Genomic DNA, 16613 nt, shown 5'->3' on the forward strand with positions numbered 1-16613 from the left:
TAAATTTAATCAATATATTTTGCCTGTGTCTATTTCTATCTCAAAGTAAAAATCTCAAGATAAATTAGGGAGAATCAAAGCCCAGACCCAAATTGTATAATATGAAGCATATTGATTGTCCTTTTGGGCTAAGAAAATCTGTGGTGTCCACAGATGCATCCATTTTAGGGAAAAAAGTTCTTAGCCAATACATATGTTATCTTCATGAAAAAGAATGCAAAAGCCAAGTGAGATAAAACAAAGCAAACAAATATAAAACCCAAAATAAATGAAAGTAAGTGGAGTGTTCTCTTAAGGAATTGTTTCAAATTTTGTTTGAAGAAGGATAGATAGAACTGGGGGGACACAGAGAAGTTATGGAAATGTTTTAGGAAAGCAACATTTTAAGCTATGATCTGTGTATTTAATATTTAAACTAAAATGAAACTTATCCATTTTCTTCTTAATTTAAGTTCTAATTTCATAATGATTTGGAAAAAACATTAAACCTTTGTTTTGGATCAATAGCTAAGGACTAGTATGGAACAAGAAAAAGGATATAGATGATGATAATGGTGATGATGATAATGGTGCTGATGATGGTGATGGTGATGGTGATGATGGTGGTGATGATGGTGATGATGGTGATGGTGATGATGGTGGTGATGGTGATCATGGTGATGGTGATGATGGTGGTGATGATGGTGGTGGTGATGATGATGGTGATGGTGGTGATGGTGGTGATGGTGGTGATGTGATGGTGATGATGATGATGGTTATAGTGATGCAGCATAGTTTATTTCTTCTAAAATCTTATCCTATATGGCACAGAATTCAAAAATTTAGTCAGCAAATTATGTGAATTTTCTATCATCATTACTTATTTTGCAATTGCATTGAAAGTTACTTCAGAATGCAGTTTTTTTCTTTTCTTTTAAAACTTTTTCTATAGGTTCCAGGGCTACCCTGCACTAACCAGTGCATAGACTAAATGAATGGGGCATGTTAACTAAATGGTGGATGGGTTGACTGGGACTGTCATGGCTAGATAGAGGATGGGGTGGTCTGATCTCCCCATCAAAGTGACTAAACTGTTGCTCTATGTATTGGGGGGCTTTCACTCAGTTGACAAACTGACCTCTCCAAACCCCTCCTCTTATAAACATGAACAGTGCATAGTAAAAAACTATTATAATAAATTCTAATCAAATCAAAGAACTTGTCATTTGTTCCTGAAAATCAGTCTGACTGTGAGTTGGGACTTCTACCTTTTAATGGAAATTGGGAACTTTAATTATTTTGTGAATAACTGTTTCGTGGGAAAAACAAAGAAGAAACTCCAAATAACTAGAAAAGAGGAAAAGATAGCAGCTACCTTCTCACTCTGGGGGATATCATTACTGACAATCAATCTTCACTATTCTTTCCAATCTGTTGAGTTTAAACTGTTCAACAGACATAGAGGACCTTACTTCCCTGCAGGAACCATTATCACCCTCACTTTGTGGAGCTGGTCCACTGGGCTGGGAAAACTGTGTTGTGATTACAAATTCGACAAATAAAGTGGTGAAAGTAGGCCATTATCTGAATAATTCAAGTACAACAATTTACATTTCTTTCAATTACCTGAATGTTGCATTCAAGCAGTGTTTGCTTTGTGTGTATGCATGTGTGTGTATGGAAGTATGTATGTGTGTATGCACGTGTGTGTGTGTGTGTGCACGTTTGTGTGTTTGGTCTTCCTAATTTTCTAGCTCATGTTCCTATATTATACAATCTGAAAAACCTACTTGATTAGCTCAAAACATTGAAAACTTGTTAGTGACTGTTCAACTAATTTTTAACACTGATTTAAACTAGTCTAAAATTTGTTTTTTTATGTGAGCAGAGTAATAAGAGGCTTAAGGTATTTTATTGCCAACATTAAAAACCAAAGCATCATTTAACTAAAGGACATTTTGAAACAAACAAACAAACAAACAAATAGTAGGGAACAGCCTGTCTTTTGACTTTACTAGAACTAGACCAGGCTTATAGCCTGGAATTGCTGAGTTGTAATCAGAAGAAATTTTAAAAGGAGGATTCGAATTGCTCTAGTCTCTAGTCTTCAAAACCATCAGACATTTTTAAAAAGCCAAGTTTTTATTCTCCCAGAGATATGAATGTCTGAGTTGTTATCCTGTTATCTCAACATATACATGTTTTCTCCTTATAATGATAGAAATTTATTTTTAAGTAAAAAGTAAGTCAAGAAGGAATTACAAGAAGGGATTTGTCATTTAGCCTGAATTGTTCTTTTTTGGTTGGTTCTTTGGATGTTATTATACAATTTGGAGGTACTTCTAAACCATATGAACCTGAAGGTTTCCTACAGGCAAATTTGAGAGAAAGAAACATGTACAGATTGCATACTTCCTCAGTTTTGGGCAATTTGAAGGGGACTCAACAGAAAATTGTGAATTTCACATTTACAGTGTATTTACAGTCTGTTTCCCCTCATTTCCAGACCCCCTTCTGAATATTTTAAAAACAATAGTGTTCTGAAGCCCAAGACTAATCATAAACATTTCAATGTATATTTATATCTATGTTTATCCCAAATCATTCACTAACTTTTCTTTTTTACAGAAATTGATGATGAAACTTCATATGTGTATCATTCATAAACTTTCAGAAAAAGCAGACAGTTGCAAGATTATGGAGAGATTTCAAGGTGCTTTGTGTCTTGAGAATTTTGATCTCATATAGTGATAAGTTTAATGGTTAGAAACCAGTTATAATTCTTCAAGTTTGCAAATAAATCACAGAAAGTTCTCAGTTACTGGCAGCTGAGATAAAAAATGATCAAGGAAGAAGAGGTTTTGTTTGTCTTGTTTTCTAGCCCTTTAGATAAAGAGTGTGTTGCTTCCTAGTTGTGGCAAGTATTTGTTAATGCAAAATGGAGTTGTCAATTACCCACCTTTGCTTGCAGACTGTGATATTTTGCAGAGCAGCAAAAATATGTCTAGACACTTTTACTGCAGCAAGCTATGGCTAGGTAAAAAAGACTTGGTGTGAAGATTCTATGTGGACACTCATATCCCATCATAAGTACTATGTCACTGACTTTTAGATAGGCTCCAATTTCCCTTATGTAGCCTGAAAATACTTTGCCATGGAGAACAAGCATTTTTCCAATTGAAGCCACAAAAACTGTGTTCTTAACTGATTGATAGACAATTAAGGATAAGACTGCTTGGCACATAAAAAAATGAAAATGCTGTCTCCATCCATTCATAAACAATAAAAAAACCTGGCATGAAATACATGTGATCACAGGAAATGGAAAATCTATAAGATGTGTATGATATAAGCTTTATATGTTACTGTAAGGCATATTTTGGGCAAATTAGGGTCAGTATTGGCTGGGTCCAGAGTAAATTATAGTAACATTTTCCTTCTCTGTCCAGTACCTGAGAATCTCTCCTCTGGTCATTGGTGTTGAGACTTTGTACAGACTGTACTTTCTAGGCTCTGAAGAGGCATTTTTCTCTAATTCCATTAATGTGAAATGCCTTCTCTTTATCTCTCAAGCTGGATGCATCCTAAAGGAGAGACAGTCACAGTTGTAAGTATGATCCACAGTGGTAAGAAATTAGAAATCCTTTTCAAAATACAGAACTCTCATTTCTCCAATTTACAGTATTTCTGAAAGTAAGGAACACAGTAGCACCTTTAGGATACCAGTCACTCAGACAACTTCCCCACCAGCTGCCACAAAACCACAAAAGTATTTCTCAAGTCTAAATGCAAAGCAAGCTGCGCAGAGCTGTAAGGGTGCTGGGTCTGTGCAGAACAGTCTTACATCCATACACCTTACACAAACCCTACTAACCAAGCATACTGGTGAAAGAGAGTCCTTCAATTTAAGAGTGATACATTTCCCTCACATTGTTCCTGTGCCTCTCCTCTTCCTTTCTCCTAAAGGTAAACTCATACATACTTAGTAAGCGAGCCCCTGAGTTCTGCATCTGCATGAGGTACATGCCACTCTCCTCTATTTGTGGACTGAAGGCTCATCTCAGGAGTTGAAATTGATAAAGAGAACTTGAACAGGCAAGGCTGCGGAGAAACTGACATTAATGTGTTCTGAAGGGATGTCTGAGTTCTTTTTAGTCAGAACCCATTGTGGGTAGATTGCTGTATGTACAGAAATGAATTTTACACGTTGTGAGTGAACATCTATTAGACTCTCTTGAGATGAAAGTTTCCCTTCATGGAAAATGAATGATAACTAATGTGTTTAGATCAGCAGGATGACTGAGGTCAGGGAGAAGAGAATGGTTGGATTCAGAAAACAGGTTATTTATACGTATATCCTATATATATAATTTCATAAGAGTTGCCAATGAGACCCAAATAATAAGTGGCTTTGAAACAAGAAGCATCAATAAAATTTTAAAGGTAAAATTGTGCCAAACTTATGTTATAAAAGTGTTCTAAGTTTATTTTCCTTCCAAGAAGAATTTCACTAGAAAGTTCATTTCCCTCCAGAACTTTTTAAAAGACATAACGGGTTGAAATTCTTCATATTTAGATATTATAAATTCATAAAATTGAAAATTATGTTTGAAGAAGACTGGCCTTGGGCCACCTTCCATGGGTACTCAATGCTTTGGTGGGACATGGAGAAATTCCTTTGGTCAGGATGCCTCCAAACTACCACTGCCAGGTTGGGAGGGTGGTTTATGCATAAGAAACAGAACAAGGATGCTAGGAGGTGAAATTCTCCAATAGAGTAGAAATTTTATTAAGCCAATAGGTTCAACCTGGTTCTCCACAAATATTTATTGTTATTTTATATTTTAAGCTGAATTTGCTAGATCGAACCCAATTGGCTTATGGCCTATGTAGCAACTATCAAATCAAATGGCAGGGAGTTGACAGGAAGAAAAGCAATGGGCTTGAATATCTCACACTATTTATAGACTAAGTCCTTGAAAACTGGGTGATTGTATCCCAATATACTTGCATTTACTTGATATGAATGATGTTCATAAAAGTAAACAGATTCATCTAATTTTACTTTTCTAGCCTCTTCCACTCCCATCCCCTTCTGTCTGGTCTGCATCCAGTAAATTGTGTGAAATCAGTACTTTTATATATTCTCTCTGTATATTATTTTATCTTTTTTCTGAGTAATAATCATATTTGCACTAGATAATTAAAATAAAATTATATGGTTTCCAATAAAATTAATTCAGTTTTCTGGGTGAGAAAAATGAGAAGCACAGAGATACTGGTACCAAAATTTTAGTACCAAAATTTTAATAATGCCAAAGCATTATTAATGAACTGTAGGACTTTCTTTTTCCCTATCAATGGTGGGAAGCTTCTGAAGAGTCTTGTGAAGTACATACTGGCATCCAGTCATAACAAAGAACTAACATCAAGAAGCAAGTTAGTTTTGTGTTATAAAAATATCAAAAGAGTAATAATTTCAGGGGATTCTTTTCTTTGGGATTTTGCTATGTATTCATATTTCAAAGTATAAAATAATTTTTGTTCATCAAAATATATCATTGATGATAGCCATTGCCCTTGTTTTTGCATCTAAGGTTGATTTGACTTGAAAGTTAATATTCCCTAAGCAAGTTTTAAATTCTATCTACATTTCTTTCACACTCTGGAAAGCATTTTCAAGACAAAATCTTGTGAATGCTATATATCTGTCTTTGCAAGATGAAGATAATCACTGACCCTGTAATAGCATAACATAAGCAAGACGCATACTCTGGGGTAGTGTTTTGGTCTAGTAAAACACAACTAAGGTAAAATGTTGAACTCCAGCTGAACTAGTCCCAGAACCCAAAGTTAAAAATACTGCTGACTCTCAGTAGTTTGGAATAAAGTGGTAACTGATGTTCAGAGGCAATAAACATCATTGAATTCAGCAACATGAGAATTTTTAAAATCCTATTTTTTTCTCAACTAGAAACTTGTGGATGCATATACACCCTTCCCAAGCCTAGGGTGAAATTATTTGATAAAGGAATGCTAAGTAACAATGATGGTGCCTGCGTAAAAGAGGACACAGGGAGAGGAAACTGGGTCAAAACTCACTGCAGTTCACATTTGAACTCAGACTGCCCAAGAACGTGGGGCTGAGGTCAGCATGAGTGTGTACCAGCAAGCAGTGGCTCCACGAATGTGGGCACTGGTACATCCAAGGGTTGCAAAGGAAAGTTATAGAAGGGGTCTTGGCCTGAGAGATCTTCTTGGCTATTTGCTTGCATGTTTTACAGATTTCTTGGCAACAATTGGCAACTGCTTTCAATATCCAAAAACCATTCATAAACATCACCAAGCTACAGATTTAATAAGGGATTAGCAAGAATATCACTTTAAGACTCAATTAATGTGTATGTGCACACATGTGTGTGAGTGTGAAATACATAATAGAAATATTTGCCACATACTCCTGTACTGCTCAAAGGTAATGTATAACTTCAGATAAATTGAGCAGTGTCCTTCCTTCCTACTGCAGTTGGTCACTACTGGTCTGGGGAGGGTGAAAGGTAAAGAGGGAAACCTAGTGCTCTTCACTCATCACGATAGCAACATTTAGAGATACAGGTATCCAACCCAATAGACCAAGTTGAAGAGCAGGAACGATGTAGGGAAAAAGACCCGGGAATATGAGTCCAGCTCCAAGATGTCTATGTGAATACGCCCTTTTCTCCAAGATCCTGATTTGCATTCTTCATAGCAGCAGAAGAAGCTCTGACAGTCTTTGCCATCCAGACACTCATAGACACAGGTATCTTCAAATTCCTGCCAGTACACAGAATTGTTTAAAGTGATCATTGCAGATGGTGGTGGCCTCATGTCGAGGAGAGAATAGTTCTGTAGGCAACAAGAACAACACAAAAATCATCATGAAATACAATAAGTACAGCCCAAGGTGAATCAAGCAATAGGTGTATGTTATGTCTGTCCTTTAGATAAATAGAATAATGCCATGCCCCTTCCCACACATCCCCCATCTCTGTACTGGACAGTTTGATCTTTGAGAGTTCAATCTGCCAATTCAATATTTGCAAATTTAATGCAAAAAGAGTACAGTGCAGTTTTCAAAACTTGCATATCTCAGATTATTGATGAGGGAGGCTGAGCACATTTTCAGATGTGTATTAACCATTTCAAGTCTCTGTTCTGCCTACTTTTTGATTGATTGGGAGTAAATATGTACATATTGTCTACAAACCCTTAAGTGTTAAGCAGTACATTTAAAATGTGGAGAGATAAATTTGTTTTTTACCTAAGTAGTAAATAGTAAAAACTGTGCTATATAAGAATGATGAGAGAATCTTCTTGTTCCATGTAATTTATGTAAAAAATTAGCTTTCAGTGTGTGGTGGCCAGACACCACTTGTCATATCAAGAGTCACAGCCAAAAATGTGTACAATTGGAATGTTTTATTTTCTACTTCCCAAGCTCTCCTTCTGATGTGGAAAAGTGACTGTAGGGCAGGTAAAGGAGAGAGGATGACTTATGTTCACTCATAAATGAGAGGAATCACTCTTAAACTTTGAGAAGTGGCTTCTCAAAGGGTGAAAGGTAAAGAGGGAAACCTAGTGCTCTTCACTCATCACCATAGCGACATTTAGAGATACAGGTATCCAACCCAATAGACCAAGTTGAAGAGCGGGAATGATGTAGGGAAAAAGACCTGGGAATATGAGTCCAGCTCCAAGATGTCTATGTGAATATGCCCTTTTCTTCAAGACCCTGATTTGCACTCTTCATAGCAGCAGACTTGTCAATTCTTCAGACACTTGTTTGAGTTCTTCAAAATAACTATGAATTATGTATTAAATTGAATTCTGTCAAGAGGATATATTTCTAAATTTGAGTGAATAATGTGAAAGAAATAAAAATCATAGTTGCCTTTCTGCTTTAGTGTTATTTGTGCTGGTTGAACTGAGGGACTGAAGTGTGCCAGTGAAAGCAGTGGAGCCTGAAATCAAGGGAGAAGAGGATGCACAAACCCAGTTCTCAGCTGGCTGGCTAGATCCTTTGTCCCTTGCTGGGAGAGAGACCTTTCAGAACTCATTAGAAAGCATCTTTGAGTACCTCTTATGCAGTTGCCCCTGCAACATGGATTTCAACAGTGCAGATCCACTTATAGGCAGATATTTTTTTTTCAATAAATATAAGCCCAGTACTGCAAATGTATTTACTTTTCCTTATGATTTTCTTAATAACATTTTTCTCAATCTTATGTTAATGTAAGAATATAGTATATAATACATATAACATACAAAATATATGCTAATCAACTACTTATATTATTGGTAAGGCTTCCACTCAACAGTAGACTATGAGTAGTTAAGTATTTGGGGAGTCAGAAGTTATTGACTGCATGGATATTTGACTGCATGTGTTGGGGGTCGGCACCCTTAACCCCTACATTATTGGGTTAACTGTATTTCTTTTAAGGATCAACTATATTTTTATCAAAAACAATTGTTACAAGGAAACATTGTGCCCCTTTCCTTTTTCTTATGGATGTTAATTTGAATATGTCCATAGAAGTCTGGAGTCAAAAACCAGAGGAAAGCTGGTAAAAGTGTAGAGCATGCAGCCTCACAACTGGTAGCCTATTGGGGCATCCTTTTTTTTTAATAGTTTTTTTTTTAATTTTATTATGTTATGTGAATCACCATACATTACATCATTAATTTTTGATGTAGTGATCCATGATTCATTGTTTGTGTATAACACCCAGTGCTCCATTCAATACATGCCCTCTTTAATACCCATAGCCAGGTTAACCCACCCCCTATCCCCCTCCCCTCTAGAACCCTCAGTTTGTTTCTCAGAGTCCATAGTGTCTCATGGCTTGTCTCTTTGGGGCATCCTTTTAATGGCCAGTCAAGAGTGTCATGATGCAGCCTTCTACCTTCCTCCACAATTCTGGGCAATGGACAGAAACAAAAACTTTGTTGTTCTATAGGCTCTACTGTGGACACATTTCTAGGGGTATAAAAATCACCAGGAGGGGTCTGCTGAAAAAAAAAAATGTAGTCCGCTGCATTTGAAGATTCTGCATCTTTTTGACAAGATTCAATCTGAAAAATCTGCCTTTATTAAATAATAATTGCTTGTGTGTTTTGACAGTTTTCAGTCAGATATTCATCTTTTTATTTCTTCAAACCTCTGTGCCTGTGTAGTGACACAGAGATGAGTAGCCAGCCATTACTGACAGAGCAGGCCTAAAGGAAGATGTTGATGCAGAAAAGGCATCAGAAGGCTCTGAAGGGGTGGGGACAGCTCACTAAAGATCTAAAGGGTGACAAGAAGAGCTGTAGGCAAATAAGCAGCAAGGTTTCTGGGGTCAAGAGAAACCCCTATTTCACTTCTTCATTTAACAAACTAAAAACTTATGATCGTTGAAACATATACAAGCCTGATCTAATAATTAAGAGAGTTCTATTTATATCTTTATAGCTTACTTTTGAAATAAAATTAATTGCATTTTATAATATTGCAATAAAACTTAGGATGCTAAGAGCCCTAAACAGCCATATGTTAAATTGCTTAAATACTTTTTTAAATGCATACTTCTCATTTGTCATAAAAATTTCAAACTGTGCTCAAAATGGAGATTTTAATTATTGAGTCCTCAAGGTCACCTGCAGCCAAGTGGGACTGTGACTCATTCTTGCTTTGCCTGCATATATAATGCAGTCCTATGACTTCCCTGGAAATGCTATGCTTCCTGGGTGGCAGGTACTACTGCACATATGAAGTGGTTAGCCTTGCATTTTACATGTTAGGAAACTGAGGCACAGGGATGTTCAGACAGCTTGCCCTAACATGCACATGTGATTGTTAGTAGGACCTGGCTCCTGTCCTGAGCAGCTCAGAGCTGCTCATCTCTGTGGCTGTTGGTGATAGCAGCCCTTTAACCAGCCTATCCCTGTGGATCTTTCAGAATAGTACTGAAGACATTGACAATTATCACCCAACCTTGGAAAACTCTTTATTCGGCTGTTTTATGAACTTTTGTTGAAGATCTCTCCGTGTCTTCTCACCTGGCCTAGAGCCTCTCACTCTGAATTGTTTTTCTATGTACTTTCTTCAAGGCCATTACACTTTGCCTCTTAAAAAAAACAACAACAAACAATTCTTATAGCTTTATGAAAAATTCTTTTTTCTCTATGTTAAAAAATTCTTTCTTTTGGCAGTATCTTTTCTATACCAAAATGTCAATATTTCTTCTTCCACTCCCAGCCCCCTGGCTATGTGTGGTAAAGTGCTTTCTGGACCTCAGGCTATTTGTTCTGACTTGTCTCTGTTACAGCATCCCCATTCCCAACATTTTCCATTACTTTTCAGTCTGTTGCTATTTGGAAGCATTTGCTGACAAATCTGTATGTTCTCTGTGGCTTCCCACAGCTGTAAAAGTGGCTTCACCACTCACCTTCTGTCAGAACTAAAATGATGCACTTGCAGAGTAGAGATAACCAAGCAGTCTCCTTGAAAAAGTATGTTGAAATGCACTAAACATAAATTACTGATCAGCAATTAGAAAACCACGTATGGGTGGGCATAAAGCATTCAGTGTAATTAGTGAATTGAAATGTATAAAGAGATACAAGTTATATATAAATTTTGTTATATAATAAAAAAGGTAGTCCACATCAGCGATTTTAAAACATTTCTCAATTTTTCAATAGTTGGGTTCTTACCTCAAGCCACATACTAAAAATTCAGATGCATTAATAATTAAATATAACAATATTGTAAGTTGTTGAAACTTAACCAATATTTATAGAGCTTAATTTCTCCATATTTCAGTTTTCTCATCAGTAGAATGGGTTGTTTTGAGGATAAAATGAATTGATACATGAAAACACTTAGAATATAGTGTCCAAAAAAGTAAGTGCTCAAAAGAAAGTGAGGGAGAGTTAGATCATTCTGAGCAAGATGCAGAGACCACAAAAGGGAAGACTGATAGATTTGGCAAAGGTGATTTAAAACCATGTGTGTGGAAAAAGCACAAGAAATGAACAGTGACAACATTGCAATTAAACTGAACTAAAACTACATAACAAAAAAACATATTAATATCCTTAATTATTCGGTATATAACTATATAAGTTTTATGTCATATAAAATACAACATACATAATATATAGTATAAGTAACTGGCAGATCGTTACTTTAAAAAAGTTAAAAGACAAAAAAGTTAAAAAGGTTATATAAAAATTTTTCATAAAAGTCAAAAGACATAAAAACAAGTCACAAAAACAGAAATGCAAATAAAAAATAAACAAACGAAAATATTCAACTTTATCAGTAATCAAAGAAATGCTAAGGGAATAGTTTGCAGAAGCCAGTTTTCTGTTTGGCTATCAAACCTGTACAGGGAGAGTTCTGGGAGGTGGGTGTTCCACACTGCTGATGGAGCCAAGCAACCCTTTTGGCCCAGCCATTTTGCTTCTAGGAATTTATATTAAGTTAATAGTCGCAGGTTTATACAAAACTGCGGTGATAAGAATATGTATAAAAGTGAGAAGGTGTGGATTAGCCCAGTATCCAACCAAGATTGTCTATGCATCAATCATGAACATATAATGCATCATTAAAATGATTCTGTAAAATAATATTTGTAATATAGAAAATTATTCATAATATATTTTGAGTTAAAAAACAGGAATATGTATATATATGCTAATCCTTAGGTAGAAGGATTATGATTAATTTTTCCCTTTATTTTCCAAATTGGATATTTAAAAAGTATACACATTTTTGAAGGGGTTATATACATTACTCATTGTTTTTCAATACATGCATACATAAACAATAACATATCATTCAATCTTAGTTTAAAAGAGTTCTCAGAAATATTTGCACCTTCAATGCTATACATACGGAGGGGGCTTGTAGGCTTATTCTCTCATGAATCCATCTTGAGGAATCTGGATGTAATAACTACAAGAAAAGCAGAAAAAAAATAATTAGAAAACTTCTTTGGAAATCTGCATCATAGATCACCTTCATTAAGAGCAATCTTTGAGGTATGATTACATCAATCCATGTCACTGGTAGGTGAAGCTGAAGAGGTGCATTTGGGTCATATTCATATCTTCAGAATATCTGTCTTGTTTTTTGACATCTTTTTGAAGTAGTTATTTATATAACATTGTATAAGATCCTTAGGAATAAGGATCATTTATTGCAAACTATCCTCCCACTACTTTCCCAGAAAATCTTTGCTACCAGAACTCACCGATGTTTTCTTCTTAGTGGTAGTTGGTTTTCTACAACTTGAATAGTAGTTGAGGGTGGCGTACTCCATCAGAGCAGCAAAGACAAATAAGAAGCAAACGGTCACGAAGAGATCCATGGCAGTCACATAGGACACACGGGGCAAGGAATTCCTGGCAATGGTGCTGAGCGTGGTCATGGTCAGCACTGTGGTGATGCCTGTGCAGGAGACAGTTATCAAGTTGTAAAAGGAGCCATACAAAATTCCTCCACTCCAACAGTGTTTTATTTTTAGGTCAATCCTTCCTGACATTACATAAATATAATAATACTTTAATTTTAATGTCTATATAATTTTGCAAGCAACATTTCCATAACATTTTTTATCATAATCCATACATTAACATTAAAATACCTGAATTAAGTCAACACCTTTCAATTTATTCAGAAATTTTCAAATTGTTTCATATTTTGTCTTTTAAATATTTTTTAAATAACTGAGGGTTCTAGAGGGGAGGGGGTGGGGGGATAGGTTAGCCTGGTGATGGGTATTAAAGAGGGCACGTTCTGCGTGGAGCACTGGGTGTTATCCACAATGAATCATGGAACACTACATCAAAAACTAATGATGTAACATATGGTGATTAACATAACATAATAAAAAAAATTACACACACACACACAAAAGATAGTTTGCAGTCCTCCATACATTCTGTCTGTTCCACATCTCACACTGTTCTTCTGTCCAGATAAACTGTTTCCTTTCTTATTTTTTCTTTCTGCAATTTATAAATTCCCACCTTTCTTTAAGACCCAGCTGAAGTACCTCTCTTAATGGGGTGGCATTGCTTATAACACCCCAGGCAGAGTTGATAACATGCAAGACTGCACTACCCTTACCTTCTATATGCCTGGTTTCTGCATTAGCACAGAGAATTGCATGTTTTATAGTCTTTGTAGTCTGTCTCTCAATAAATTGTGTGATCATTACAAACAAAACTGTACCTTGCTTATCTTTGCTTACTTGTCATCAAGCATTGTGCTTAGCACATCTTAGGCATTTCAATGAATGCTTCACATGGAATGTATTGATTCATTGATTAATTAGTTAATTAATAATAGTGTTGGTCTGACTTTGACTATTTTATATATATATGTGTCAATACTAAAGATTATTTATTTATTTATTTATTTTAGTTTTAAGATTTTATTTATTTATTTGACAGAGAGAACACACAAGCAGGGGGAGCAGCAGAAGGAGAGAGAGAAGCAGGCTCCCCACTGAGCAGGGAGCCTGACGTGGGGCCCGTTCCCAGATCCTGGGATCATGACCTGAGCCAAAGGCAGATGCTTAACCAACTGAGCCACCCATGCGCCCCAACAGTGGTGACTTCTTATGAGAGTAGACATTATTTTTGGTGAGGTTGGAGGCTGTGGTGAAAGAATACTTATAGTACTGTTTGTAATGCTTTAATGTTTTCACAAGGAGCAGGTATCTACATATTACTTGGGTAAGGAACACATCAACTTGTTTTAATGTTCCAAACTTATCAAATACATGAGCACACACTCCTTGTATGGGAAACGAGGTGAATAGCATGACTGTACAAGGTGAATATAATTAAAAAAAATGCAAGTTCGCTTTTGGAATCAGCAAGATCGGTAGGCAGTCTACTGCACTAGTCTGTATAAGAGACAGGAGTGGGTGAACCAGAGCACTGGCAACAGAAAGGGAGGGAAGGATTTAAGATGTTTGGCAGGTTGAAGATACAGCAGAAAGGAAAATTAATGAACCCTGAATAAAGGAACTCTGAATGGATTGTTTCCAGGGTACAATGGAGCAATTAGCCTTGAACTGCAAATGAAGATTTGGAGTGGCTTTTGAGGAAATGAACAAAGGAGTTGACCATGGACATTTTGGGTAAAAACTGCTTAAATGCTAATCAATAGAAGCTAGTTAAATAATTTAGGGTAGATCCATAAACTGCTGGGTTTTCATTTAAAGAATAAGATGGAATTCATTCACATTTCAAAAGATCTCTAAGGCAGAGTGATTAAAAAAAAAAAAAAGCAAGTCAGAGAATACTATATGCCCAAATAGAAAAATATACATGTATTTCTAAAAGTCTGGAGAGAAATCAGGTTACCCGTAGAGTGGTTTCCCAGACAACAGAAAAGGAAATGATAAAAAAAAATATAAAATTAAAAATTAAAAAAAGAGGAATGGGACTTAGCTGGGAAAAGCGAACTTGCATTTTTTTTAAATACTAAAGATTTAAACAGAGACTATGGAAAAGAATCAGAAAACAGACATATATGTGATGGATGGTTTAAAAGGAAAGACAAATTAAAAAAAGAAGGGAGGCTACTAACGTGAAGAAGAATGAAATTACTGGGTGATGATTATACAAAAGGAGTTAAGGCTAACTCTCCTCTAGATGAGCTCCTGTAAAATCAGAACCTGCTAGAGCTGCTGGACAGGCAGGCTAGTGACATGGACTCTGGAATCATAGGAATATTGACCTAACACTCACTACTTCTGTGCTTGGATGAGAATACTATAAAATATCTACCTAGCAGTAATACTCCGTGATTGGGTAGACATGACGGATAAATACACATTAGTTCCCACCTTTGCTGAGCATCACAACTCCTAAACAGTGCTTCCCTGCACCTCGTCAGGGAGGTTAGCCAGGGCCAGTTGGAGAATGAGGCTAACAGCATAAGGTGGACAGCTTAGCCCCGTGTAAAAGGATATTGACCTGGAAGTCAAAGCCCTCGGCCTTGCTCTGGGACTTCTCAGCATTTGGTCATGTAAAATTACCTACCTTCTTTGAATCTGTTTCTTTAATCAGTACAGTGAAAACAGAATGCCAGGCTCTCCTTACTGTAGGTGGGAAAAAATGCTGTGTAAAAAGTCTACACTGATGGTAGATGTGTTTTTATAAAAATAATGATTTTGTAATAAATATCCAATTTAACTTTAAAAAATATGGTGACTATGTCATGTCTACAGAATATGTAGGTAGGAATTTTTTCACTAAATTTGGGGATTTTAACCTAATTTCTTAAAATTTTTTTATTGCATTCATTTTCTTTTCTCATTCTGGAACCCCAGTTATAGTTATACATCTTCATATTGTCCTACTGATCATTGAGGCTTTGTTCATTTTCCAAAATCTTTTTTTTAAGATTTTATTTTATTTATTTGACAGAGAGAGATAGAGACAGCGAGAGAGGGAATACGAGCAGGAGGAGGGGTAGAGGGAGAAGCAGGCTTCCGCAGAGCAGGGAGCATGATGCGGGGCTCAATCCCAGGACCCTGGCATCATGACCTGAGCCGAAGGCAGTCGCTTATTGACTGAGCCATCCAGGCACCCCTTAAAATCTTTTTATCCCTCTCTTCTTAAGATTAGATAAATTTTATATGATGGTCTTCAGTTACACATGACCTTTTATTTCTGCCATCTTCAATCTACTATTAAGCCCAGTTAGTGAATTTTTCAATTCAACTATTATACATTCATTCCAGAGTTTACTTTTTAAAATACTTTACCTGCTGTGATTATCCATCTGTTCATTCATTAACATTATTTTTTCCTGTAAGTCCTTTAACATTGTTATAATAGGGGCTTTAAAACTCATGTCTGCTGATTCAACACCAGATTTGTCTTTTTATATTGATTATTTTTTTCTTGATCATGGGTCACATTTTTCTGCTTCTAAGAATGCCTAATTATTTTTTATTGCATACTCAATATTGTGGATGATACATTACAAAGATTATGAAGTATATTATCCTTTTTTAAACCATGTTAAATGCTTTCTTATGACAGTTAATTTACTGGTGGTTCTCATTGATCTTGTTATGGCTTGGTTTAAGCTTTATTTAGAGGGGGTCTAGAGTACTCCTTTCATCTTAGGCACAGCTTTTTCTGGTGTCTCAACTAAATATTCTGGTGTTAATGACATTTCTCCACTCTTCTGGACTGTAAATCTATTATCTTCCAGCATTATGTATTTCTAGTATCTCTATCTCCTCAATGCCCCCGTGGTGACTCTTTGACAGGACTTTCATAGCTTCAAATTGTGTAACCATTACTACATATTATACTGTTTGGAAGCTGATTTTTCAAGTGATGCTTACTATGACACCTGGCATTTGTAATTGTGCAGTCATAAGCCCAAGAATAGTTACTAAATTTGTGTTGTGACTTTGCTGGATGATTTATCAATTCTATTATGTATTTTCTATAAACATGCAAAACTAACACTGGTGGGGGCATTACAGGCTAGTTTATCTTGATCAAAAAGTACTTAGTTGGTTGAACAAAGAATAAAGTAACAAATACAGAAAAAACACCATGTAATATGA

General features: G+C 36.0%; 1 protein-coding gene across 2 annotated transcripts in view; it reads right to left on the reverse strand.

Moving 5' to 3' along the window:
• Nucleotides 1-692: 692 nt before the first annotated feature.
• GABRG3 (gamma-aminobutyric acid type A receptor subunit gamma3) overlaps nt 693-16613 on the reverse strand; it is a 764363-nt gene continuing 748442 nt past the window's right edge. Inside the window, exons 8-10 of one of the 2 annotated variants that reach the window (XM_027571971.1) lie at nt 12261-12457; nt 11903-11962; nt 693-6864 (exon numbers count right to left, since the gene is read on the reverse strand). In XM_027571971.1, coding sequence (XP_027427772.1) covers nt 6583-6864; nt 11903-11962; nt 12261-12457 — 539 coding nt within the window. In that variant the 3' untranslated portion in view covers nt 693-6582. Of the gene's footprint in view, nt 6865-11884; nt 11963-12260; nt 12458-16613 lie in introns of both variants that reach the window. The other variant, XM_027571970.1, reaches the window with a different exon arrangement.

The sequence above is a fragment of the Zalophus californianus genome, chromosome 6 (genome assembly GCF_009762305.2).
Source record: "Zalophus californianus isolate mZalCal1 chromosome 6, mZalCal1.pri.v2, whole genome shotgun sequence".
NCBI lineage: Eukaryota > Metazoa > Chordata > Mammalia > Carnivora > Otariidae > Zalophus > Zalophus californianus.